We start from the raw sequence: 27,683 nt of genomic DNA, 5'->3' as shown, positions 1-27,683 counted from the left end.
TCTATCCTTCACTGTTTTAGCAGACAATGGCAACTCTTTAATTTTTTTTAGAATTTCTTCTTTGTTCTTAAAATCCCTGAATAACTCTTCTGATGCACTTATAAAACAACGTTTTATGTATTCGCCATCTGTATATGGTTTGCCTCTCTTAGCAATCTCTTGACTAACCGCAAAACTTGCAAAATTAACATAGTTGGAAGACTGCACCCACTGATTAAACGCAGAGCTTGATTTTTCTTGACTCTTCAGAAGTTCCTCAACTGCTTTCTTCCTTGCATCACCAACAGGATATTTATTACTAAAGGACAAGTGTTTTGTTGTAAAGTGTCTCTCCAAATTAGATTTTTTGTTATGCGCCAATTTTTCTTTACAAATAAGACAGGTCGGAAAGCCATTTACGTTCTGAAACGCGAAAGTCTCGGTCCATTCCACTTTAAATTCACGGTTTTCGTCTTCCGTTTTTCGTTGTTTTTTCTTTGTAGCCATGTCAAACAGGGCACCTATAAAAATGTTTCATTTTAAAATAAAGCCACCAACACCAAACCGGCATCCTTAATCACATAAAAGAAGTAATATTGGATGACACACTGTTATTTATCTGTGGATGACGCACTGTTATGGGGGATCTGTGGATGACGCACTGGTATTTATCTGTGGATGACGCATATATGGCATCTTATGTGTGTGTAAATAGTATTATAAAAGTAGTGGGGCTCATCATGGATATTTTAAGCAGGGTTCTCCACCTTGATGGATACACCCAAACAGTAGGCAAGAAGTAAAAGTAATAAAACAGGCATGCACACATTGCACTGGCTCTGCAGTCAAGTTGAATAAAAGTAAAAAATGACAACATAAAATGAAATAAAAATCAAGATACAACTAAAAAAGTACATATAAAAGTATGTGAAAACACACTCAAATAGTCCTCACTGGTACTGTTATATATTGACCTCAGAACCTGGCCACTAACTTATTTTGCTGGCTCCTAGATTACGATATTCCGCAATTTTATGTCCACACCCCCCTTTTCACATCAACCCTTTTTATATCAATCCCTCCATGTCACATTTCTCCCCTCATGTCACATTTCTGCCCCTCCATGTCACATTTCTCCCCTCATGTCACATTTCTGCCCCTCCATGTCACATTTCTCCCCTTATGTCACATTTCTGCCCCTCCATGTCACATTTCACCCCCTCGTGTCACATTTCACCCCCTCATGTCACATTTCACCCCTTCATGTCACATTTCTCCCCCCTCATGTCACATTTCCCCCCCCCCCTCCATGATGGCCATCACGCCTTTCTTTTTACCCTGCCCTGTTCACATCTCTCATTTCCATAGTTAGGCACACTTAATTCATAATCACCACCCCCCCTTCCCATGATGGCCATCAGTCACCCCTTTCTTTTTGCCCTGTTCACAGTTCACATCTCTCATATGAGTACATAATTCATAATCATCCCCCCCCTCCATGATGGCCATCAGTCACCCCTTTCATTTGTCTCTCCCTGGCCCTGCCCACATCTCTCATTTCCAAGTTCCAGAGGCATATAGTTCATATTCATCCCCTCCCCCCCTCCATTCCCCCCCAACCCTTCCTTTTTCTGTCACAGAAATTGAGTCCCCAGAGGCAGGCAGGCCAGGCCATTGCTACACCTACCGGATGACACGCTGCTGATTTGGGAGGCACAGTCTTCTTCTGAGGGCGGCAGACAGAGAGAGGATGCTGCCTCGCCGCCGCGGCGCTACACAGAAAGTCACGCCCCCCCTATACCACATGACCCGACTGGAGCTGTGTGGAGCCGGCCGCCGGGGCTGCACACAGGGCGCGCACTGACAGAGGCTAGCTGCAGAGTCCTGACTTTTGGGGCGGCCGCCCGAGAGGAGGGAGGGGAACGGGCGCCCGGCACACAGAAGAGCCGCATTAAAGTGTGTAAAGAGCCGCATGTGGCTCGCGAGCCGCGGCTTGCCGACCACTGGCATAGACGAAGGTTCATGTTTACAGTCATATTGATGGTATAGAACTTATTTACCACAAAGCTTGGACGTAGATTTCGAATACATACACAAGTTTGGTCTACTTGTACAACTACAGACTTATTATGCTCGGGTTGTACTGTGTGAAGCTCGTACAAACATTCTCCTTCATTCGGGTTTAGACACAAGTGACCTTGTTCCCAGAGCCCGGTTGTGCATGCATATCCTAGACCATGTTGTTCTACACACGCTTGCACATTGACGGTGTTATAGGTTTCCTGGTCTTTAGTATAGGCCCAGGCTCTATCATGCACTGGCATCATCAACGAGCCGTTTACAAACATGCCCAATGGAACTGTGGGGTATATAGTCTCTTTTCTAGCTTTCACCACAACCACTATGAGTACAGACATATGCAGAACGCTTCGGATAACATCCCACGGGTGCGGGAGCAAGTCCCGGACGGGGCGGTGTGCTCTGCACGAGCAGCTGGGGCCTCGGCGTCCCCAGAGGGATGGAGAGGAGAGTGCAGAGGTTGAGGTGGGGGGTGAGGAGATTGAGGAGGGAAGAGGTGGGAGGGAGGAACAGTAGTTGGGGTGCAGCAGGTGCAGGACCAGCACGGGGCAGCATGCTCTGCAGCAGGGCCTGCAGGTGATAGTTCATCGCTTGGTCCTCAGCAAGCTGCTCCCGGCGGAGATGCAGATCCTCCCACATCCAGGCCTGGATGGTGCGATGCAGGACTCACAGGGCCCCCAGGTGCTGGTCCCAGTACTCCTGCTCCGCGGTGGTGGTTCGGAGCAGGCCGCGGGTGCGGGAGCATGTCCTAGGTGGGGTGGTGCGCCCTGCACGAGCAGCTGCTGTAGCTGTAGAGAAAGAAGAGAAGTGGTCAGTTCTCCCTGGGGACACAGTGGATGATGCCCAGCCCCGCCGCGACGTGAGGGCGACCGTGCCCTGCACCGTGAGAGCCGCTGTGCTTGCACAGATGTCGTGGTTGGCATGTCCGCTCTGCCCCGGAGTGGGAGCTGCCCCGAGACCACACCCATGCCCCCCCGTGCCATGTATGGTGCGGCCGGGGTGGGGTGTTACACTGAGGGATGCTTAAGCCTGAATTTGCGATCTGATTATTATGAATTAATTAATTAAACCTCAGTGGAAGTTGCAGATACAACCAAACCTCATCTATCTTAGGTGTTTGTTGATTAATGTGCCGCAGAGAAATAAAAACGTACGCAGTTTAAAAGGGCCAAACCATATATTGTAAGAGTTGTAAAGGGTACAACAAGGAACTAGGTAAACACCCTTAATACCCCCAGCCCAAGAAGAAATAAGAGGATAGAAAAGTCCCCCACAGACACAAGGTATGACACAGACAATAATTACAGTTCCAGTCGCCGACGATGGACGGTGATGCTCCTGTCTCTCAAGCCTTTGGCTAATTAAAGCCTCTGGCGAGAGACACGGAGGCGATCCCTCGCAGCGATGTCCTCTGCGGTGCTCTCGATGCAGCGATGTCCTCTGCGGTGTTCCTTCCGAGCCCTTGGCGAGGAACAGAGAGGCGGTCCCTTGTAGACCCTGGGGACGGGTGTGATGCAGGCAGGTGGTGAAGTCCTCCTCCGGGGCCTTCCGCTCCTGGTCGCAGGATTCGCTGCTGGTAAGTTGCCTGGCGCTGTCTTCAGGTGGATTCTGCTCTTCAGCTGGAACCGGCGATAGACGAGCTACTCCTGTACCCAGACCGGATACATAAAATCCCTAACTAAACTAACACGACGCCTCCTGTCACGAACAAGTACCCGGCCGCTGGTGCAGTGAACCAACGCACTAATCCTAACGGAGAGACTCGATGACGAACCTCTAACTAACCTAGCTACCTAATGAACAAGGACAGGGGACAGGGTGGACCGCTACAGAAGCAAAGAAGCAGAGAAGCGAACAGAGCGGGAATGCTGACCAGAACCTGAGTAGTCTCTCCCCATGAATGTTTATGAGCTGTAACTTGAAACTCATTGGACCTCGTCTGGGTAAACAAGGGCCTCTGATTGGGTGTCTGCATAGACAGCTTCTAACTGTCTGGGGTGAGTGTACTGTGTGCAACAGCACGTGGTGACATGTGCAGCTACTTGCGTGCTATGTGCAGCAGAAGCTAGGACCATCTTTTTGCCGACAGCTTCCATCAACCACCCAGATTCCTTCAGGAGTCTTCTCTTTAACATCTTTAAACGATTACAGTAATTCACATGGAGAGATGATATTGGACACTGCCTGATCTGGTATAGGACACTCGTGCATGTCTGTAGCCTGGACAGGCTGACAAAGTATTGCTGGCGGGTTGGATTGACTAGTTGATGGTTCCACCTTGATGTCGTGGTTCATCAACGTCAATGTCCATTGAGCCAATCGAGGATGGCTGACTCGTCCGTTGTTAGCTTTTCCTGAGATAATATAACGAACCGGTGTATGGCTCGTTTTCAGTACAATGGGTGCACTTCCAATTAGGTACTCCCAATGCTGGAGTGACCATGTAAGGGCCAAGACTTCCTTTTCACAAGATGTGAACTGTCTCTCAACGTTACTCAGGGATCAAGAGCCATAAGCTACTGGTTTCAAGGTAGTCCCATTATGTTGCATCAGGATTGCTCCGATTGCCTCTTTTCCGGTGGTAATTCTGAGATGAAATTCTCGGTTAGGGTCAGGATAAGCCAAGGCTGGTGCTTTTATGAGCGCTGTCTTAAGCGTGGCGAAAGCTTCTGATTGCTCAGTACCCCAACTCCATTGCTGCGTTTTCTTTAACAATTTATATAAGGGTCGTGCGAGGCTCCCAAAATCTTTGATCAAATCTCGACAAAAACCAATTAAGCCGAGAAACATCCGAAGGCTGTGGACATCCGTAGGTGCTTGTAACTTGGATATCAGCTCAACTCTTTCTTATCAGGAGTACGGCCTTCATGTCCCAGACGGACGCCTAGGTAGGTGACCTCATTCTTTAACAGCTGGGCCTTTTCAGGGTTGATAACATATCCAGCTTTCGTTAAGACATCTAATACTTCGTTCAGTGCAGCAAAGTGAGTTTCTCTGTCAGGTGTGGCTATCAGAATGTCATCCACGTAGCTGATGATATTCTTAGAATGTACCAGTCCTTTCCACAATCTGGATACCACACGATGGCATATGGTGGGAGCGTTGTGAAATCCCTGTGGCAGCCGTGTAAAAGTATATTGTTGATCCCTGTAAGTAAAGGCGAACTTATGCCAGCTGCTTGGATGTAATCCAATAGAGAAGAAAGCATTAGAGATGTCGATGACGGAAAACCACCGTGCTCCGTTTGCGCTCTGCGCCATGATCTCAGGATACTTGGCAACCACAGGAGCCATCCTGGGAGTAACTTTGTTCACCCCACGGTAATCCACTGTGAGTCTCCATGTCTTTCCGTCAGCTTTCTTTACTGGCCATATCGGGGAATTACACGGACATGTTGTCTTTATCAGCACATCCTGGCTCAACAATGCTCGTATGGTTTCGTTGATAACATCTTGTGCTTCTTGTGGAAATCGGTATTGTTGCATGGGTCGAGGATCAGGACCAGGAACTTCTTCTGTCTCCGTTGTTTTGCCGCAGCTTAACTTGCGTGATGCAAACACTGATCGATGTTGATTCACAATGTCCATCACATCAGATTCCCATCTAGGCAACTTCAGGTCTTCTGATGCCTTTACTGCACCTAAGCGATGAATTGCTGAAATAACGTCGCCTGCACACAGCTGGTCTGGAGCTTTGTAGATCCGCTTGTTGACAAGATCAATGATCAGTCCCAATCTTTTGATCATGTCTGATCCCATGATGCCAACACCATCCATATCTTGTAGACCGATCTGCATGGTCACCTTTTCTTCACCAAGCTTGCACTTGATGTTGTTGATGAATGGTACCATCGATGTCTTCCCGTTCTACGATTGTAAGGATTTGACACAAGAATAGTTGGGAGGGGGGGCAGGAGTGGGAGGAGGGACAGCAGTTGCGGGGGCAGCAGGCGCAGGACCAGCACGGGGCACCATGCTCTGCAGCAGGACCTGCAAGTTTGTGCTCAGCCCTCAGACCTCAGCCAGGAGCTCGTGGCGGACCTGCAGGTCTTCCCTCATCCATGACCGTAGTGTGCGGTGCACGGCTCGCAGGGCCCCAAGGTGCTGGTCCCAGTATTCCTGCTCCGTGCTGGCGGTCCGGAGCAGGCCGCGGGTGCGGGAGCATGTCCCGGGCGGGGTGGTGCGCCCTGCACAAGCAGCTGGTGCAGCTGTAGAGAAAGAAGAGAAGTGGTCAGTTCTCCCTGGGGATGCAGAGGATGATGCCCAGCCCCCTCCCCAACTCCGCAACGTGAGGGTGACCATGTCCTGCACCGTCACAGCCGCTGTGCTTGTACAGAGGCCATGGTCGGGATGTCTGGCTCTCCCCGGGACTGGGAGCTGCCCCAAGACCGCACCCATGTCCCTGTGCCATGTATAGTGTGGCCGGGGCGGCGGGGGGGAGGGGGAGATGTCCCCTGCCTCCGTGTAGAGGGGACATGTGAAGGGAAATCATCTTGCTGGGTCCTGCCCCGGGGTCGGGAGCGTGTCACGTCTCTTTGCACAAGCATGTGCCTATTGGGCCATGGCCCCTGGGTGTCACGCAGCTGGAGCCACCTGACCAAGGGTGGCATGGCACGTGCTCGCACGTGCACAGGTGTCTGCGTGATCCGTGGAAGGCATGGCCCACGCGCGCGGTCCCTGGTCTCCCTCCCACCTCCCCCCCGAACTACTTAATTCAAACTACTTACCTGGTACGGTCTCCCTGGATGACACTGCTGGCGGTGACCCTTCTGGTGTGCCCAGGTCAGGGCCCTCTGGTCCCGGCTCGATGTCCCCTGGGCTGGCACGGACCGCCCTGCCCCCCAAGAGTTGGTGGAGGGCGGGGAAGTAGGGGCAGGTGTCATCCCCTGCAGCGGCGCCGCCCCTTGTGGCCCTGGCGTACCCCTGCCGCAGCTGCTTCACCTTAATGCGCACCTGCTCTTGCGTGCGCCTGTGTCCCTTGCGGGCTATGGCGGCTGCTATGCGCCCATAGACGGCCGCGTTCCTTCTCCTAGTGCCGAGATCATGGACGTTGGGGGCCTGCCCCCAAATCTCAATGAGGTCCATGACCTCCGCACTAGACCAGGAGGCCGTGCGCCGTCTACGGCCCCTGACTGGCCCCTGGGTGCTTGGGGACTGGGCAGGGGACGTCTCGCTGGCACTGGCCGCCTGGCTCATCCTGCAGCCACTGGTTCGGGGCAGAGACTGCTGGCAGGGCTGGCTGACTCTAGTGCCGTCTGGCCAGAGTCTACCCCTTTAAGGGCCCGGGGCTGGGGGAGAGGAGAAGAGTTTTCCTGGTTGTGCCCAGAGAGGCCACCAGGGGGAACCTGGGAAGGGCTAGCCTCCCACTAGTTCGAATTAAGGGTCTACACAGCCCTTAATTCGAACTAGCTAGTTCGAACTAGGCTTAATCCTCGTAAAATGAGGTTTACCTAGTTCGAACTAAGCGCTCTGTTAGTTTGAATTAAGTTCGAACTAACGGAGCGCTAGTGTAGCGCCTAGGAAAATTAGTTCGAACTATCGTCCGTTAGTTCGAACTAACTTTGTAGTGTAGACATACCCTAGGTGAGGCCATGGGGCTTTGGAACGAAAACCGGGAGGTAAATTTCTTGGGACAGATGGAACGGTGACACCACCTTGGGGAGAAAATCTGGGTGAGGACGGAGTCTCATGTTATTCTCCGAGAACACCTGGTAGGGCAGGTGTCATGGGGTGCCCTGGTCACGTCACCCACCCCCCTACTCCGCTTCCGTTTTCCTCCCGGCCGCCTCCCCCCCACCGGATCATGAGGTTCTACCACTCCCTCGTTGTCTAGGTGATACCCCTAGTGGGGAGGTGAGGGGGCTCTGGGCCCCCCCTCTCTCCAGATCCCAGCCCAGGGCCCTAAGGTGGGGGAGAATATCCTTTCCTTTCACCAGGCTGAGGGGGTTACAGGCTCCTGTTTTGCACCCACCCTGGGCTACTTCCTCATCCCTGCTCACCAGGTGCTTCGTGTGCTGCTTCCTTGAGGCCCTGAGCCCCCTCATCCAGTGCTCTGGCTGGCCTCCCTTGTCCAAGTGCCTCTGCTGCCCTTATATTGTGTAGGGCGCCGCCCCTCTCTTCTAGGGTGCCTGCGCCGGCGTCCACCAGGGCGACTCCTCCCCTCTTCCTGCTGACCCCGCCCCCAGCGTCCTTCCCCATGCCGACATCGGCGAGTGTCGGGGCCTCCCCTGGGGCGCCAGCGGGGGCGCCGGCCCCGCCGCTGTCTGTGGCGCACGCTTCCCACCGCCGCAGTCCCTCCCGGGGCAGAGGAAGCCTCCCCCGATACGTTAGCGGGAGCGTTGGCCAAAAATGGACGGGACAGGTGCACAGGATGGGTGCACCCCCCTTCTGGACGCCCAGTGCGTAAACTGCTGCCACTTGGCTGCTTAGGACGCCTGGTGGATGGGCTTCTTGCTACCTAGGAGCACCATCTGCACTTCCTGGGAACATTCCCTTTCTGGCTGTGTCAGCCACGGATAAACCAGGCCGTCAGGTGGAGAGAGCTGAGATTCGGGTGAATCGTGAGCCCCCTCGTCCCAGGGCTGGGCCAGGAGATCCTGATCCGACGGGAGCATTATAGGCTCCTCGCTGAGCCTCTCGGTGGCCCAGGCAGTTCTGGTTCCCTATCCTGGTGGATATGTATCAGGATGACCGTGGACCTGAACATCTTGATCCTGGTCAGAGCCCTGGGAATTAGGGGAAACTGGAAATGCATGGAGGATGCTGGCCAGCCACGGCACGGTCATGGCATCGGCTCTGGAGTGTTGCCCCTGCCCTACCCCAGCAGGGAGCAGTAGCTCTGGCACTTCGTGTTGTGTGCTGAGGCCAACAGGTCTGCTAGGTGGAAGACCTGATGAAGGGCTGAATCCTTCAGGGACCATTCGTAGGCTCCGAAGGGCCTGCTCAGTGTATCGGCCAACAAGTTGTTGCGCCCTGGCAGGTATTTCGCCTGCCAAAATATACCGTGCGTTACGCACAAGTCCAGAGCAGTAAAGCCTCGCTAGCTACAGTTTCTGCACATGGTCTAAGGGCGCCGTTACTTTACAATGTGGCCACAGCTGCGGGAGAAATGCTAACACCCTTGTGCCCTCCAGGCCTGGTACTCGTTGTGCAGAAGGCCTCAGACTGACGTGAGCGAGGACCGACTCCTTGTGAGGAACCTCTGCCTCCAGTGCAGGAGATGGGATTGGCCTACAAGAGGAGATGGGATTGGCCTACAGGAGGAGATGGGATTGGCATCTTCTGGGACCAGGTAGAAAATCAGCGGTGTTGAGGACTCTCCCAGCAAGGTGGGACGGACCCCAGTCACTTGCCGCACCTGATCTGAGAAACCCGGGTGTCCCATCCCCACAGCCCTCAGTGATGCAGCCAGACCCAATGCAGTTCACCCGGGTGTCTTCCCCTCCAAGGAAGCAACCCATGGTTGCTCCTCCCACTCCCAGGACACGCTCCTCTGTGGATTCTCTGATGTCTAGAGCAGGGTGTCATTTAGGCGGAACAGGAGCACGTAAGCTTGTCACCCTCCTATGTGTGACGGTGTAGCTAGGACCGGGGGAGGCAGGACCTCAGCCTCACCTGCAGCCCTGTCCCCTCTGACGCCCCACCTCCTGCCACCAGGACAGGAAGCGATGTAGAGTGCCAAGCGCAGTGCATGCTCGCCCACCCCCCATCTTACCTGACCCCTGGCGCACAGAGAGGGGTGCGCTGGAGGGGTGCCCTGCCCCTAGAAATCTTACAGCAGGCGTTCTGGGGAGGAGTGTGGGCAGGTGCATGACAGGCGGTTTGGGAAGGCTGTGCCTTCCCCAGCTTAGGCTACCAGACACTCACGCCCTCCGAGTGTACGTCTAGGGGCAGCTCTTCACTGAACTGATGAAACTCTAGAATTGTTGCTTTTTAATTGTTGGTCCAGGCTCTTGGGGATTTCTTCGGTGGGTCTCATCGCAGTTCACATTGGCAATGAAACGTTTTTTACGCTGATTTTTCTTGTCCGGGCACAAAATTGTAGCCGAATCAACCAAACATTCCTTGATAAAGTCTCCCTCGGGGAATGGTTGGCTGTTGTTGCAGACACGTGATTGCACACTTGCTCTTGTATTTAATTCTGCCTTGTGCTGTAGGCAGACTTGTGAAAACGCTTTGCTCTTTTTGCCTTCAAGGAACCATCTCTTGGGCTTTTCTGACTTTCTCTTCAGTAGACATGTTCTTACTTATGGATTCATGTTTGCTTTCCAAATGCTGCTTTACATTCTATTCTTTGAATACTGTCCGGGTAGGGTAAGTGCGCATCTTTCCCTGCCACATCAGTAAACAAAAGCATTTTGAAGTTTAATCTCTGTAACTTGGCATGGGCATCTACTTTCCTCTTTGAACTCATAGTTCCTTTCTGCTCCTCCACTGCAGTGGCATGAAACAAGGCATGCAAAAATAGAGGGCTACTCCTTGTGCCCTTGAATATGCTATGCTTTCTCAAAGATTCCTCATCATAGTCAATTTGGGAGTGGGTAGTGGATAAGATTGAAACAAAGGGGAAAAGTGAATTCTCTTCTGTGGATTCTCTCATGTCTAGAGTAGGATGTCATTTGGGGGAACAGAGGCAAATTCACGCATGTAGAAGCTATTTTATGTTTAGCTAGAAGCCATCTTATATAACAGAAACCATTTCAGCTTTTTGTCTTTGCACGTAGGCCAGAGTGAACTTTCGATCACCCCATGCGCCAGGCCAAGACAGATGTGCTATTGGAATGTGTTAATTGGGCTGGTTCAGAGAGGAGAGGTACTCCCTCATACCTGTCCGCCATCTTGTTGATAAGGCTTTGTTTTTCCTAGTTTAATTGATTATTTCTGTAATTGGATGCCCTGACGTCAGACTGTTTGGTTAAGGGTATAAAGATACTAGGATTGATTGTATTAAGCAGCCTTCCTGGGCCCGGCTTTGCTGGGACCACGTTTGGCTCACTTTGCTTTTATTGGCCAATAAAACTGTCTGTTCAGCCGCGTAAACTGAGTGAGGCGTTTGCTTCGACAATTTGGAGGTTCTATCGAGATTCCTAACGCGCCACTTGCCCGTATGGACGGACCGGCACTCCACTTCCAAACCTCTCAGAGTGCTCAATAGAAGGTAAGGAGATACCTGTTATGAAATCTCCTGTTGAGGGCTTGGGATTTGGAGTGACGGCCGGCCATCGGGGTAAGGGGAGCTACGGAATTCAATTTTGTGGAGCGGCTAACATTTTTGTTTGTCCGTGTCTGTCTTTGTCTATTAAGCCTGTCTTATGTGTTACAGTTCCAAAAAGGCACACCGGTGTCTCTAGTGAGGCAGCCATGCGCTGGACCCTCTGTGTTCGGACGCTAAAAGCTGGTGTGGTGCCATTACTCACTCTCGGCACACGGAACTGTGGGGAAGCTTTGTTGTCTCTCTCTGTTATTTGTGGGCGTAGTACTGACCTCTGAGACTAACCCTAGGCCATAGTACCCCATTCCGCCAGGCTGTCTCCAGGCGCCAGGACGTGGTGTTCTGCCGGGCTGGGGCAGGTGCCGGAAACCCCTGCAAGCCAGGTGGACCTTGAGTCCAGTGCCTCGCAACAAAAAGGGGGGGGGGGACCAGTGCGAGCAGGTGAATTCTTGATTCGGTGACTCGCAGAGCGAGCAGGCGGATCCTGATTCGGTGACTTGCAGAGCGAGCAGGCGGATCCTGATTCGGTGACTCGCAGAGCGAGCAGGCAGATCCTGATTCGGTGACTTGCAGAGCGAGCAGGCGGATTCTGATTTGGTGACTCGCAGAGCGAGCAGGCGGATTCTGATTCGGTGACTTGCAGAATATGGTGTAAGCAGGCGGACTTTGGTTCGGTGTCTTACAGAATTAAGCGCGCGCAGAAAATGGAGTTAGGTCAGTCTACAGGAATTCCAGTGCCTTCTAAGGACAGTCCGGCTTTCTTTATGTATACCCACTATGGGAAAAATACTTGCAAGTTTCTAGATAAATGGAATCTGTATACTCAAAATGACCCAAAATTGCAATTCCCATTGAAAGGGACTTTTGATGTAACTAAAATTTTACATTTAAGGGAGGCTCTTGAGGGTCGTGGAGCGAAAACTCCCGATCTGCAATGGTCTGCCTGTCTACCATGGTATGAAGAAACTTTTAAAAGGCAGAAAGAATCTCAATTAAGAAGCTTTAAAGATACTCAAGAAAAACTGCAAACACAGATTAAACTGCTGAAAGAGGCTGGCACTCAATCAAAAGCAGTGATAACTAAGCCTAGTGCACCACCTATTGGGCAATTGTATCCTTGTCTCCCAAACCCCGATTCACAGGATGACATGAATGATGTCCTGTGCCCCGCATGGAATCCCCCGCCATTCCCAGCCCCACCTCCAGCTCCCGAGCCCCAAGTAACTTCAGGAAGCCAGGCTGTGACTGAGAAGGAAAAACAAGGAACAGGGGTGTTCCCGACTACATATAAGATTTCTGGGGGAAGCACTATTCTCCTCCAGCCAGCAACTCCTAAGGGACAACGATCAGTAGCACGTATTGAGACGGGGAATAATAGCCCCGTCGCCGCTTATCCTTTACGGGAAGTCCCAAACCCACAAGGAGGGCGTATGCGGGTTTACCAACCCTGGACCAAAACCGAATTACACGCCATGGCCAAAGATTTTCCCTCAGTAGAAGAGGACCCGGTAAAATTTAAAGCAGAACTGGCACTAGTAATACGGTCTTATGATCATAACTGGCAAGACCTCGATCTGCTTTTGAGGGTGATTCTGCCTGATGATAAGCGTAAAAAGATTTTAAAGAAGGCAGGCTGGCCACCTGGACCTATTTCAGGAGACCCAGATTTAGCAGCTAATAAAGAGGCTCTCACCCGAGCTAGAAATGGACTGCTTGATAGTATCCTTCAAGTCTTTCCCAAACTTCCGAATTGGGTTAAAATTAGCACCTGCAAACAGGAAGAAAATGAATCACCAGGTGCCTATTTAGAAAGGCTTACTAAAGTGTTTGAAAGGCACTCTGGCATTGAAAACCCAGCTGACACTGCCAAGCAAGCGCTGGGTGCCGCTTTTGTTACTGGACTGGATCCAGCTATTCAGATCCTGTTAAAACAGATAACCATTGGCTGGGAAACTAAACTCTTAGAGGAGCTTCTGACAGTGGCAAACTACTGCAGACAGGGTGCGTCTACACTGGGCCACTTATTCCGGAAAATCAGCCGCTTTTCCGGAATAAGCCGCGAGCTGTCTACACTGGCCGCTTGAATTTCCGGAAAAGCAACGACGCTCTACTGTACAAAATCAGCCGCTATTCCGGAAACCGTACGATGCTCCCGCTCGGGCATAAGTCCTTTTTCCGGAAAAGCTTTTTCTGGGATAAGTCCTTTTTCCGGAAAAGCTGTGAGGCACCGCCAGCTGCTCCTGGGATAAGTGCAGCGTCACAGTCCTGTGACCGTGGACTGCCACCGAGCCGCTCACCTGCTCCCAGTGCCTTGGCAGGTTCCCCGAGGGAAGTCCCCACTGCGGCCACACCTGTCCCTGGGCTACCAGGCTTGCGGGAGGGATAGTGGGAGGCAGAAGGGCCCCTGAGTTTTGCTGCAAGGATGGGACATCCCCCCACCCAGTCACCCTTCTGGTTCTGACCAGGAGATATCCCACGCGAGGGGATCTGAGAGCCCAGACCGCCACTGACAGGTGTGCTGCCAGGCACTGCGTGGGGATGCATCTCGCTCCCTGTCAAACACCACTGATTAGCCCTAAGCTTTTTACAGTGTCCACCGGCAGGGAGTTCCACAGGTGAACGCAGCACAAGCACCCTCCCGCCCTGCACAGGGCCAGGATACAGACTGGTGCTTGCAATACTGCAGGGAGGACCCTACTCCCAGGCGTGGTCCTTCTTGCCAACATACAACACGGGAGCAGGAGGGGAACCGAGCGGGCCCAAGCCACAACTGTGCGGTCACCTGGGGCTCCGGGGTGGAGGGCATGGAGGTGTGGGGACAGTGGATGGCCTGCCTGACTGACCCGTCCTTTCTTCTCTTCCCTGCAGCGGGACCCAGCACCAGACCCGCGACTCCAGCAGCAGCGGCACCCCCAGCTGCCCAAGCCCTGAGGCCCAGGCTCCGACACCAGCTGCTTCGGCGTCATGTCACCGCGGTGGAGGGGATCCAGACCTCCATTGCGGAGCGTGTGCAGGGGGACCAGGAGTGGCGGCAGGAGGGATGGGCTGCGTTCCTGGAGGAATGCCGCGAGATGCGCGCTACAATGGGCACCCTGACGGCACATTTGATACATGCCATCCACTATGGCATGGCCGGACCGCATGCCCCCGCCATCCCTCCCGGAGCACAGCCCATGCCCCCTCCTATCCCTGCTCCTCTCCCAGCTCCTGCTCCTCTCCCTGCTCCTGGTTCTGCTCCTGCTCGTGACCCTGACCGTGCTCCTGCTCCTGCTCGTGACCCTGACTCCTGACCCTGACCCTGACCGTGCTCCTACTCGTGGGCACCTCAGCGTGCAGGCTGCCCCAACGCGGTCTGCCCAGCGTGGGCAGGTCCGCCCCCAGAGGGGCGCTCGCAGGGGCCACCCGTCCCAGTAACTGCCCCCCCCTCCTTCTCCCAGTTAAAGATCCCCCTCCCTCCTTCTCCCAGTTAAAGGTCCCCCCCCCTCCTTTGTAAATAAAAAGTTCTGTTTTCATTTGAATCTTGTGTGGTTATTGTGTTCCTCTAGTAACTGTACAGAAATTATGTGAGATGCCAATTAGCCACTTCAATTTAAGAGGGTTACAAACTGTGGACAACAAATTCATGAGACTATCACCGGGGGGGGAGGAGGGGGACCTTTTTCAGTGGTCATTGGTTTGCGGCGCATAAAGAAAATACTGAGACTTTTCAGTAAAGATGTAAACCACAAACTATATTTACATAGCAACAAACAAGCAGAAAAAAAATGGTTACAATATGCAGTACAGTACAGATTCAAAAACATAGTTTAGGCGCAGGGAGGACGATTGTGGTGTTGCTGGCCACCTCGATCCTTTGGTCCTTCCGGGCCTCAGGAGAGGAACAGCCAGGAGATCCCTCGACGGACGATGACGGTGTTGCTGGCCATGTCAGTCCTTTGGTCCTTCCAGGCCTCAGGAGAGGAACAGCCAGGAGATCCATCGAAGATGGCACTGATGTGAGCCTTCCACACAAGTCCCAAATCCTGTTGGCTGTTCTTCAGGACGGCGATGGTGGCCTAAACCCTAGCCTAACTTAAAATAAAAACCCTAACTACACCCGACGCACCCGACGAACAGACTCGATGACGGCCGATGTGCTGTGACCCGACGCTTTGCTATACTATGGGGGGGGGAGCTAAGGGGAGGAGGTGGGGAAGGGTAGGAGCTGGGACGGAGTACTCTGGGGTGACCCAAGCGACCCTGCTACGGGGCTTGGGCAAACATGTCCACCAGGGCCTCTCTGATGCGCACCGCCTCCTGGCGCGCCTGGCGGATGGCAGCTGTGTCGGGCTGGTCCAAAGTCTGTGTCTCAGCTGCCACCCATGCAGGGAGGAAGGCCTCCCCACTGCGCTCCACAATATTGTGCAGCACGCGGCCAGGACCTCCGTTGCATTCTGCTCACCCATGTCGAGACGGGTGAGCAAACAACGGAAAGGGGCTTTTAAGCGTCCAAACGCCAGCTCCACTGGGTTTCGGGCCTGGTTGAGGCGGTCGTTGAACCGGGCCCGGTTCTGGTCCGGCTGCCCCGTGTAGGGCCGCATGAGCCAGGGCATCGGGGTAGGCCACGTCCCCGATGATGCAGATGGGCATCGGCACATCCCCGACAGTCAAGTCCCGCCGGGGGAAGTAGGTGCCCGCCTCCAACCTCTGAAATAGTCCTGAGTTCCGGAGGATGCGGGCATCGTGTGCTCGGCTGGACCAGCTGCCGTAGATGTCCAGGAAGCAGCCCCGGTGATCCACGAGGGCCTGCAGGACGATGGAGCAGTACCCCTTTCTGTTCATAAAGTGGGCTGCTCGATGCTCCGGGGCCCGGATGGCGATGTGGGTGGCGTCCAGGGCTCCCCCGTAGTTGGGGAACCCGAGGGCAGTGAAGCCGGCCATGGTCTCATCGATGTCGCGCAGGCGGATGATTCTCGGCTGCAGGACATCATTGATGGCGTGGACGACCTGCAGAAGGGTGCAGAGAAACACAAGGGAACACATCACATACAGCCAGGTGTGAGTGTGTGCTCCCTTGGGTCCCCCCCCCTTGATTCCCTCTGTCCACACACACACACACACACACACACACCAGGGCCCCCCTCGCCCCACGCCCCCCCCCCACCAGCGGACCTGTGCAAGGGAGGGACGGCCGAAACCCCTGAGTGACCCAGCCTGGAGTCTTGGGTGTCACTGGGCCTGGAGTGGAGCACCCTCCACCCATCCCACTCCCCCTGGGACTTACCTGGATGACAATCACTCCAACGGTGGATCTTCCCACCCCGAACTGCTGTGCCACCGAGCGGTAGCTGTCCGGTGTGGCCAGCTTCCACAGCGCGATGGCAACCCTCTTGTTCACGGGGATGGGTGCCCGCAGCCGGGTGGCGGTTCTCTGCAGCGCGGGGGTGAGCCAGGTGCACAGCGTCATGAAGGTCTGCTTCCTCATCCGAAAATTCCGGATCCACTGGTGGTCGTCCCATTGTCCGAGGACCACACGGTCCCACCAGTCGGTGCTCGTCTCCAAAGTCCAGATGGGCCGGTCTATGGTCGGGTTCTGATGCCACGCGGTTGCCAGGACCTCCCTGGTGAGGGAGTCCAAGGCGATCTCTGCCTCCTGGTACATGAATGCCAGGGCACCAGCCTGCAGCACGAGCTCCAGGCACCTGTACAGCTCCAACAGGGGCCCGAGCAGGTACATGGCCACCCACGGCTCCATAGCAGATAGAGCAGGGCAGACAAAAGAAAACGCCGGGAAAAGCAGTTGGGGGCCAAAGGGTGGTGTCCCCAAAACTCACAGGGCAACCACCGAGCCTGCTAAGGGTGCCAGTCCCTGGCAGAGGTTCCAAGGCACGGGAGCACGAGACCAACGGCTGCCCGGTGAGACCCCTTTAACCACGCGTCTGGACGGAGCTCCGGCCCCGCCCCCAGAAAGGTCTGGTGGCCTTTACCCTCTTCAAAATGGTTCCGGGCTTTTGCTTTTCTGGAAAAGCGCGCCGCCAATGTAGACGCGCTTTTCCGGAAAAGCGCATCGTTATCACGGAAACTCTGTGGCCAATGTAGACACTCCTTTTCCGGAAAAGCTGAAAACGGAATAGTATTCCGTTTTAAGCATTTCCGGAAAATTATGCCAGTGTAGACGTAGCTCTTTTGTTCAATACTAAGTACAGACTTGCTTTTTTTTATACAGCTTTAGTTCGTACACATCAGCAACGAAACTGTGGGATGAAAAAAATCCAGTTCACATTCAAACCCCCAATACTATCAGCCATTGTGTCCTTATGGCTGGCTGGCTGGCTGGCTGGCAGATATTTTAAACAGAACATGATATATCAGTGTTAAAAATAGCCCAAAAGTCTCCCCAAATGCATTTAGCAGTGAAACTAATAACAACATCATTCATTTTTATAACTAAAAGCATTGAAAGATAGTTGTCCATTTCCATATTTTGTATTTATTTAGTTATAGCAGTCTCAATCGCTGTTGAAACAAAATACAGGACAATGTAGCACTTTAAAGACTAACAAGATGGTTTATTAGATGATGAGCTTTCGTGGGCCAGACCCACTTCCTCAGATCAAATAGCGGAAGAAAATAGTCACAACCATATATACCAAAGGATACAATTAAAAAAAATGAACAATCGCTGTTGGTCATCCATCATCAATGAGCAGTACAACTATTTCTTCCATTGCTGCAATCTTTTCACAACTGATTTTGTCATTGCCTGCAAGTTCCTTTTGCCGCCTGATGAGCAGTTTTAGCCACACGGCAGCTGAAAGATTAAAAATGAGTGACACCAATAAAAGAGCAAATGAGCCACGTTCACTCAAGATCCTTGTGGTCAAGATCTTCAACCACCACTCACTTGACGTGAGTATCGGGCCAGCGAACCACAGCCCAGACTCTCCAGTGCTGCTGAAACTGTCATTGGACTTCATAAAACAATGGTGCAAACGAGATTGCAGCCGATCTAGGTAGTGACAGGCTGCGCACAATAGAAGGATTTACTATTGCTAGCAATTCTATCACCTGGAAGGTAGCTGAACATAGGGTTTTTTTCCACCTGTTTCAAACACGCCAACGTGAAATCTCAACACTTACTTTGGAACTCTTCAGCAGTGGAAAACATTAGGGTGCCTTTTGAAATTTCCAGCTGAGCAATGACTCCAAAATCAGCTGTACAAAGTGGTAGCTATTTAACATCACTTTGGAGTTATAGTTGAACACAGCAGTCCAGTAATAAAAAACAATTTCATAAATGATCTACAACCCCTCCTTGGGAGGCAGGCCAGTCCTTGCCCACAGATAACCCACCAGCCTGAAGCATAGTCTCACCAGAAACTGTACACCACACCATAATAACTCTAACTCAGGAACCAAGCCATGCAACAAACCTCGATGCCAACTCTGCCCACATATATATACCAGCAACATCAGCCAATACCATCACTGGTTCATTCTCCTGCACATCTACTAACGTTATATATGCCATCATGTGCCAACAATGCCCCACTGCTATATACATCGGCCAAACTGGACAGTCCCTACGTAAAAGAATCAATGGACACAAATCTGATGTTAGGAATGGCAACATACAAAAACCTGTAGGGGAACACTTCAATCTTCCCGGACACACAATTGCAAATCTAAAAGTAGCCATCCTGCAGCAAAAAAACTTCAGGACCAGACTTCAAAGAGAAACTGCTGAGCTACAGTTCATCTTCAAGTTTGACACAATCAACTCTGGATTAAACAAAGACTGTGAACGGCTCGCTAACTACAAAAGCAGCTTCTCCTCTCTTGGAATTCACACCTCCCCATCAGCTACTAGAAGTGGGCCTCATCCTTCCTGATTGGATCCACCTCGTCATCCCCAGTCTGATTCTGGCCTGCATATTTATACCTGCCTCTGGAAATTTCCACCACGTGCATCTGACGAAGTGGATCTTTGCCCATGAAAGCTTATGCTCCAACACTTCGGTTAGTCTATAAGGTGCCACAGGACTTCTCGCCGCTTTTGCAGATTCAGACTAACACGGCTACCCCTCTGATACTTGAGTTTCATAAATGTCATGAACAGTCTCTAGTGGAATGCCCTTTATTCCTTCATTAACATGTCTGTATTAGCACTTTTCAAAGGAAGTCTATGGTTTATCATCCAGGATTCCTGAAGGATTGGGTGTAGATAAATCAGGTACATTTAGTTCACTGGATCACTATAGTTGTAATAAAGAACTTTAGCATTCTACCTTCTTTGTTTGCCTTTCCCTTTCTGAAAGGATAGCTTGAGTTTGTCGAACAGAGGGAGAACATTCTTCACACAGGGTCTAATAGAAAATCACCTTGGGTCAGAATGCTGTAGTGTTTTCTGATGGTCTGGAAGTCAAGGAAAGCAGGAGGGGCAAGATGTGTGGGGCTTGGGATCTGACAGGTGACACTGAAATAGATCAGGAGTAGTCAAGTGAGGGAACGCCGTGACAGAAAGCTGTGCTTGGTGATGGAGTGATAAGACAGGAGATGTGAGGACCTTCCTGGACTGTGAACTTCCACAATGCTGATCTCAGCCAGACTGGGAAATAGCGTCCTTCATTAATGAGGAGATACCCCAACCTGTCTCATAGGTTAAAAGTCATTGGCCCCAGGAGAGCACATTCTGTAGATGTATTGGCCCGTTTTGTCACGAAGCTCTTTGGTTTTGACCCCGTAAATGATCGGGTTGAGCATGGGGGGAAGGAGAACATAGAGGTTGGCCAGGATGATGTGAACGTGGGGAGCAATATCCTGACCATACCGGTGTGTAAGGTTGGAGAAGAGACTGGAAGCATAAGATGTCAACATGACCCAGATGTGGGCTGTGCAGGTGCTGAGGGCTTTCTGGTGAGACTCCTTGGAGGAGATTCTGAGGACAGCCCTGATAATCAGACCATAAGACAGGACAATAAGTGTCACGTCTATCCCAATGACCATAAATGGTATTACCAAGCTATATGTTCTGTACATTGTGGTGTCCCCACAGGAGAGCTTTGCTATAGCTATGTGCTCACAGTAAGTGTGGGGAATAATGTAGTTGTCACAGAATGGCAGCCGGCTCAGGAGTAGGGGCGTAGGCAGAACGAAGAGAATAGCTCTTATCAAACCCACTAGCCCGAGTTTGGCTATTCGTGTGTTGGTGAGGATAGTGGTGTATCTCAGAGGTTTACATATGGCCATGTAGCGATCGAAGGCCATGATCAAGAGGACGGCTGAATGAATCATAGAAACCGTGTGAAGGAAGAATGTTTGAGTGAGGCAGCCAGCCATAGTAATGCCTTTCAAATTCAACCAGAATATATCCAGGGCCTTTGGCACAACGGCGGTAGAGATGGTGATATCCGTGAGTGCCAGCATGCAGAGCAGCAGGTACATCGGCTTGTGCAGGGTTTGCTCTTTTGTCACAACAAAGAGAACTGTGAAATTTCCCAACAGGCTGATAACGTAGAAGGTAGCAAAAGGGATGGAAATCCAGGCATGGGCAGTTTCCAGGCCAGGGATGCCCATTAGGATGAACATTGAAGGACCAGTAGAGGTTTTGTTGGAAGCTGCCATGAGGTGATGGATGTGTCAATCGTGTTCAGAAATGCTTACGGTGCCTGTGAAGAGAGAAGCAGAGTGAGTGAGTGTGTGTGTGTTGGGGGGGTGTTACACATTTTATAATCACTATTATAATTATAAATAGTATTATAATTACATTTTATAATTATATAAATGGTATATACTTTACAATTATTCACAATCTAGAAAGGGCATGAGCAGTGAGGTGGCAACATTCGGAGCTGGCCTAAGATTATTTAGGTCCTGGCCAAGTCTAGAGAAGTCTGCATAGGAAGGTAACCAAGGTGGGGGAGGTTTAAGATGGACATTAGGAAAAACTATTCCCCTAGGAGGGTGGTGCAGCACTGGGATAGGTTCCGTAGGGAAGTGGTGAAAGCTCCATCCCTAGAGGTTTTTATGTCCCAGCTTGACCAAGCCCTGGCTGGGTTGATTTAGTTGGGATTGGTCCTGCTTTGGGCAGGGCGTTGGACTCGGTGACCTCCTGACGTCTCTTCCACCCTAGGATTCTATGAACAGTCAGTGGTGTGACACTATGTCATGATTATGAGGGTTAGCCAGCAGCCTGGGGATTAAGGAGTTAACTGTACCTAGCCAGGTGGAGTGACCAATAGGAATGTAGGTGGGACTTTCAAACTGGGACAAAGGAATTTGGTTTTTTTTTTTTTTTGTCTCTCTGGGTGTTTTCTCTGCAGCTACAGAGAGGGACAAGCATGTCTTTTTCTCTCCAAGACACCATTCTTCATTTTCTGTAAGTAGGGTAAAGTTTAGGTAGTTTCGTTAGGCTTTATTGTTTTAAGGGTTGGGTATGGGATCTGAGATCTGGCACTGCTTAAAAGATGTTTTGGCTTTTCTTTTTAACTAAGTTCTGGCCCATGGTGTAATTCCTCCATGAGTATATTTTGTTACGTTTCCATCTGATCCTTATTCTTGCAACAGGAATATTGTTGTAATAATAAAAGTTTTCTCCTTTCTTTTTATTAACCTGGCATTGGTTACTTGTGTGTCCTGATTTTTATAATAGGGGTGAGATTTCCCAAATGATCTTTCCCCTAATCTCGTTATTAATATTTGGGTGGTGGCATAGGAAGTTTTATTCCCAAAATCTAGGTGTTTAAGATTTTGGGGGAAGTTTTATACCAAAGCCTGGTAGATAAGGCTTTGGGGTACACTTGCTGGCCCCCACTTCTGCATTTATCATGCCAGAGTGGGGAAGAAGCCATGTCATGGTGGTATAGCGGTGGGATTATTTTGAGAACCCAGGATTTTTAAAAGGACACAGGTTTTTCTTTGAGTTGAAAGCTTTGCAGTTCTTTTCTCTTGCTTTTTTCTTTTGTTTTCTGGGCTGCTTCAGAGGGGCAGACAGAAGATTAAGCTTAAGCCAGACACAGACCATCCCAACCAGTTTGGTTTTTTATAGATTTCGTGACAACTGGGTAGCTAGGCTAGAATAGGGTAGGGAAGGCTCCCAGTACATGCTCTTGGGATCGGGCAAGGTAACCCTAGAGAAACCAGTCCTTCCTAAGCACCACCCTGAGGCAGAAACAGCCTCAGAGCTAGGCATGATGTTAAGTACCGGGAAAGATTCCAACCCCAGAGAGGGGAACCAAGAGCATACCTCTGTGAGCCCTGGGGGAAGTAATCTTGAGGAGGCAGGAGCAGCCGGCTGCCGCTCTCCCTCCCCCCCACCTGCGCCTTCTGTGTGCGATTATGCCATAAAGACCAGCAGGTCTCTAACTGACAAGGAGCTGGAGTTTTTCCTACAGCTGGAGGACAGGTGTGCACAACGAGAGGCCGAGGCCAGGCGTATACAACAGGAGGTGAAACTGGCAGAGATAGCAGCAGGGACGAGGCGAGCAGAACTGGAGGGCCAAGTTGCGCTGGGGAAAGCTAAGCAGCCGGACACCTCAGGAAGCAATGAAAATGGACTGCTTGCCTGTGACCAGCTCCAGTTGGAAGACGCAAGAAACATCAAAGGGCCCTCTGGGGCTGACACTAAAGGGTGTGTCTAGACTACTGAGTTTTGTCGACAAAAGTGGACTTTTGTCGACAAAACTATACCAGCGTCTACACTACTGCTGAGTTCTGTCGACATAACGTCGACAGAACTCAGCAGTTTTGTCGACGCTGGTATACCTCATTTTACGAGGCATAACACCTTCTGTCGACAGAGCTCTGTCGACAGAAGGTGTTATTGCCTGTAGGGTTGCGTCTAGACTACAGGGTTCTGTCGACAAAGCAGCTTGCTTTGTCGACAGAACTCAATGTGTCTGGACGCTCTTTGTCGACAGAAGTTTTGTCGACAGATACTGTCGACAAAACTTCTGTCGACAAAACCCGGTAGTCTAGACGTACCCAAAGATTGCTAAGCTAGAAGTTGTACTATCTTTGCTAACCACCTGCATCAAGCACTCGGTGATTGATGTATGACAAGTGTTCTCATTAACAATCTTACTCTCAACATTTTCTTTCTTGCATTAATATTTCTTTAGAGTTTAGATTGTAAAGGATTGGCCCAGCATGATCTTGTGGGTAAGATCTCCCCTCTCTAGCTGCAGAGAACACCCAGAGAGACCAAAAAAAAAAAAAACCCTAAATTTCTTTGTCCCAGTTTGAAAGTCCCACCTACATTTCTACTGGTCACTCCACCTGGCTAGGTGCAGTTAACTCCTTAATCCCCAGGCTGCTGGCTAACCCTCATAATCATGACACTACATTACAACATTTACTTTTATTTCAAGGCTACAGCCGTCACATGTCCGAAAATTACACACTCTCATTGTACAATGAGCACACTTCTAACTTTGCGAGTTGTTCCTGAAGCTGCACACAGTGTCTATGGGTGCACCAAGAAGAGCAGCAGCACCAGTGCCCTGGCATTTGCTACTATGTGTGTGAAATTTCTTACCCGTGAGTAGCCGGACAGAGGCCCCCCCATCACATCCATCTTGCTTGCCCCTCTGAGGTGCCCGGAGCACACAGGACGCAGAGAGCAATAAAATCAGCACAGTCTTGACAGAGGCCTGGATATGCTGGCTCATCTTACCCTGGATAACTGTAAACATAGATACGAGAGGGTGATCAAGCCAATAAGCTGACCTAGAGGCTGCGAGAACTGCCCTTGGCTGGCATCTATGTTGATACAATCACACAGCCGTCCCTGGGAGAGGAATCGCTTGCTGAGAAAAGAAGGCCCAGTACTCCCAATTTAGTTATCTCTCTTCCAAGTGAAAATTAAGTTCACAACTCCCTTGTAAGAGCTGGCATCACAAAGGTGACCCAGCATAATTTGGCACCACAGAAAAGAGAGAGAATACGTGACCCCTATGGGTATAAAGATGGGCCCAGCAGCACACTCACTCTGAGCGTCAATCTACCATCTACCTGCTGGTCGGGTTAGGTAATTGCCTCCTGAGGTCCACATGGGGATGCCCAGCCTCGTATTCGTCTTTCCCGGGGAATTGAGTGACTGGTCCTGGCCTGACACGCTGGAATCGAGAGATGCAGAAGGGGGTAAAAATTGTACCTGGATGTGTCCTTTTGTTTTAGTGCATGCATAGAATAGAGCTCTTTAAAGATTAAGGTGTCACTTGGTACGGCTATTTTCCTAATTTCCCTTTCCTTGTAACCGTTTTAAGATCTGTATTTGCTAGCAGTTAAGAAGTAGAACAATAGCCATTGTAACCACATGCTTTATAAGCCTTTTTAATAAACCTGTAACTGTTTAAGCCTTAACCTGACTCCTCCTGTTGCTGTAACAGAACCAAACACAATTAAAAGCACTTGAGCCGGTCATAGGGGCAGACACAGGCAGAGCTGGGCGTTTGGGTCCTGTCGCCTCCATGGGACAGACCCTTGGGGCACCCGTCGGCCTTTCCAGGCTGCCTGCTGCAAAGGGACCCTGTCCTAGCAGTTGAAGACTTGGGTGTATCTCTCTCTCTCTCTCTCTCTCTCTCTCTCTCTCTCTCTCTCTCTCTCTCTCTCTCTCTCTCTCTCTCACACACACACACACACACACACACACACACACACACACACACACACACACACACACACACACACACACACACACGTACTGCCCTGACAATCGGCTGACACCGTGAGACAGAGTTCCTGGTTCCCTCCAGCCGAGGGAGCAGGTGTGACAGCAGGCACCTCACCTATGCAGAGGAAGATACGTTGGCAGCGTGAGAGGTGACTGGGGAGCATGAAGGAGACATGGGCAGCCTGGGATGGGGAAGGAGAGTGAGAACAGGCTTTCAGGGGATGATGGGAAATGGAACCAACTGAGGAGCAAAGAGCAGTGGTTCTTCCCACCGGTGACAGGCCTGAAGATACCCCACACGACAACAGTTGGAAACAAAGCTGCGTAAAGGCAGTGACACACAGGCTGCAGCTGTGCACCGTGCCAGGCAAAAGAGACCCTAAGCCCAGCACAAACCCACTCAGGGCCAGGATAGGTCCCAGCATCGGCTTTGGAGCAACACTCACAAAGAAAATGTAATGTCAGCAGTACTGCTCCTCTCTCCCTATGCATGCCACTCCCTGCCCCCACAGTACTGCCTCCATCCATATGAGCACTCTACCCCATATCTTGCCTCAGGAGGCCTTGTTATGCCTCTTTGGTCTGTGCATTAGGCAGGAGGTCTAGTCCCTACTTCACCATGTTCCAGGACTCCATACCATTAGGATCTGGATCCTGAGACTAGGTCTACACTACAGAGTTTTTCCGCAAACACGTGCGGCGCATCCACACCTCACTCGCATTTTTGCGCAAGTAAAACAAAAGAACAGAGGGGTTTTTGCGGTGTAGGTATTCCTCCCCCTACGAGGGAGAACTCCTTTTGGCACAAGAGCAAGAGGGGTTTTTTTTACAAAAAGAGGCAATTGAAAAAAAGGACAGGTGCCCTGGTGGCCATTCTGTAAATAGCAATCAGAGTTTCCTTTCGAGAGAGCGTCCATGTAGTCTGGACGCTCTCTTGCGCAAAAGCGTATCACTTTTTTCGATGTGATTTTGCAGTGTGGACACGCTCTTGTGCAAGAAGTTTTTGTGGACGATCTCTTCCGCAAAAAGCTTCTTGCGCAAGAAGCCTCTAGTGTAGACATAGCCTAAAAGGCCTACTGTCTTGCCCTTCTCTCCCCCCCCAAAACTATCTACACACACTCTCTCTCTCTCTCTCTCTCTTACACACACTCTCTCTCTCTCTCCTTTCCTGGTACATCCCCTATGATATTTCCAACCCTGCCTGGTTTTCTCCAAGCCAGAAACATGATTTCATTTTTACTGCTTTTGCTTTCTCATGCTCTCCAGAAGCAGAGATGCTGGTGGCTCAGAGAGGACAGCGCACTGCCCCGCAAAAGAATTGTTCTAGTTGATCTAAATTTCTAAGTCTGTGATTTTGACATCTCGGTAACTGTCCTGTCTGTCCTTCTTTGGTCCAAAGGCGCTCACCCCTCCTTAGAGGCCAGGGGTCAGCTCCAGGTGGCATCCCTGCAAGCTCAAGGCTGTTCTAATCAGGGCATTCATTTAAATCCCTACCTTTGGGTATAGGGTGAAATTGTAGCCCTGATTTCACTCTCAGGAACGCCAATGTCAATCAGGAGTGACCCAGTGAAGGCAGAACGTGAGAGCAGAACTCAACCAGTGTGTAACCCATTCTTGTTCTGAGCCTGCCTGTAACACCGATACCCAGGGTAGGAGCTTGGACTACGCTACTTAAGAGGGAAGAGAAGTTGCTGAACTGAAATTGCATAACCCCAACAGCGGAGAAGCTACTGAGACAGAGAGAAGGACACAGAGAGAGAGAAAAAAAACTGATCTTAAGAACAAATCATTATCTAAGCTATTTCCAATACATTTGTCATTCCAGTTTTACCAGGCAAATCCCTGGACCTTTTGGACAATACTAAACAGTTCAAGTCACCGTTCTGGTGAATTCCTGCCCAGATCGTTCATGGCTTGAACCCTAGGGCTGTGTCTACATTGGCACCCCTTTCCGGAAAAGGGATGCTAATGTAGACTTTGGAATTGCAAATTCCGCGGGGGATTTAAATATCCCCCGCGGCATTTGCATTTACATGGCTGCCGCTTTTTTCCGGCTTGGGGATAAGCCGGAGAAAAGCGCCAGTCTAGACGTGATTCTCTGGAAAATAAGCCCTTTTCCAGAGGATCTCTTATTCCTACTTGCAAATAGGAATAAGAGATCCTCCGGAAAAGGGCTTATTTTCCGGAGAATCACGTCTAGACTGGCGCTTTTCTCCGGCTTATCCCCAAGCCGGAAAAAAGCAGCAGCCATGTAAATGCAAATGCCGCGGGGGATATTTAATTCCCCCGTGGAATTTGCAATTCCGAAGTCTACATTAGCATCCCTTTTCCGGAAAAGGGATGCTATGTAGACACAGCCTAGATGTTAATGCAGAAACATGTAACTCACCACAATCCTGCTCATCAGAGAGAGGAAATCTCCTTCCTGCAACGGGAAGGCAGAGCCCTGAAAATCAGCAATGTATCTTGGAGAAGTGGCACGCAACATGCTGGGCATCGAACTTTATAATTTCCCCTCTGTGGTCCCTGCGGGCTCTCTGGTTAAGATTCCCAGACAATTCCCCCATGTCTGTGCACATTAAGAGCAAAAAATAGACTCTGAGAACCTCTACTGGGAGTGAAGAAATGATTTACTGATACCAGGGGATTTGGTTGTCAGGGCCAGTTGAGTCTTGCCAACTGTTCAGTGTAGCAAGTGACATTGCTTTAATTTTCTGTGCATAATGTACTACCTTCTGTGCTGCATGTGGGAATGCTGCCAACA

At 51.0% G+C, this 27,683-nt stretch overlaps 1 protein-coding gene across 2 annotated transcripts; it reads right to left on the bottom strand.

Annotated features, from left to right (window-relative positions):
* Positions 1–17,619: 17,619 nt before the first annotated feature.
* Positions 17,620–27,412, bottom strand: LOC106731530 (olfactory receptor 52P1-like). 2 transcript variants are annotated; one of them, XM_075919706.1, is made up of 4 exons: positions 27,309–27,412; positions 24,259–24,362; positions 23,783–23,929; positions 17,620–20,915 (listed from the first exon to the last, which is right to left on the bottom strand). In XM_075919706.1, exon 4 carries the CDS (start codon positions 20,869–20,871, stop codon positions 19,909–19,911), a length of 963 nt encoding a protein of 320 aa, XP_075775821.1. In that variant the 5' UTR covers positions 20,872–20,915; positions 23,783–23,929; positions 24,259–24,362; positions 27,309–27,412; the 3' UTR covers positions 17,620–19,908. The 2 variants fall into 2 exon arrangements, with proteins under 2 accessions (XP_075775821.1, XP_014425763.2); XM_014570277.3 differs by lacking the exon at positions 24,259–24,362 and having other exon boundaries at positions 27,309–27,387.
* Between the last annotated feature and the right edge of the window lie 271 nt (positions 27,413–27,683).

Source organism: Pelodiscus sinensis, chromosome 1 (assembly GCF_049634645.1).
Source record: "Pelodiscus sinensis isolate JC-2024 chromosome 1, ASM4963464v1, whole genome shotgun sequence".
NCBI classification, from domain to species: domain Eukaryota; kingdom Metazoa; phylum Chordata; order Testudines; family Trionychidae; genus Pelodiscus; species Pelodiscus sinensis.
This window is presented reverse-complemented; position numbering and strand designations above follow the sequence as displayed.

What these genes read in the sequence shown, in the direction of transcription:
- LOC106731530 (XM_075919706.1), bottom strand. Translation starts at nt 20,871, where the DNA reads ATGGCAGCTTCCAACAAAACCTCTACTGGTCCTTCAATGTTCATCCTA.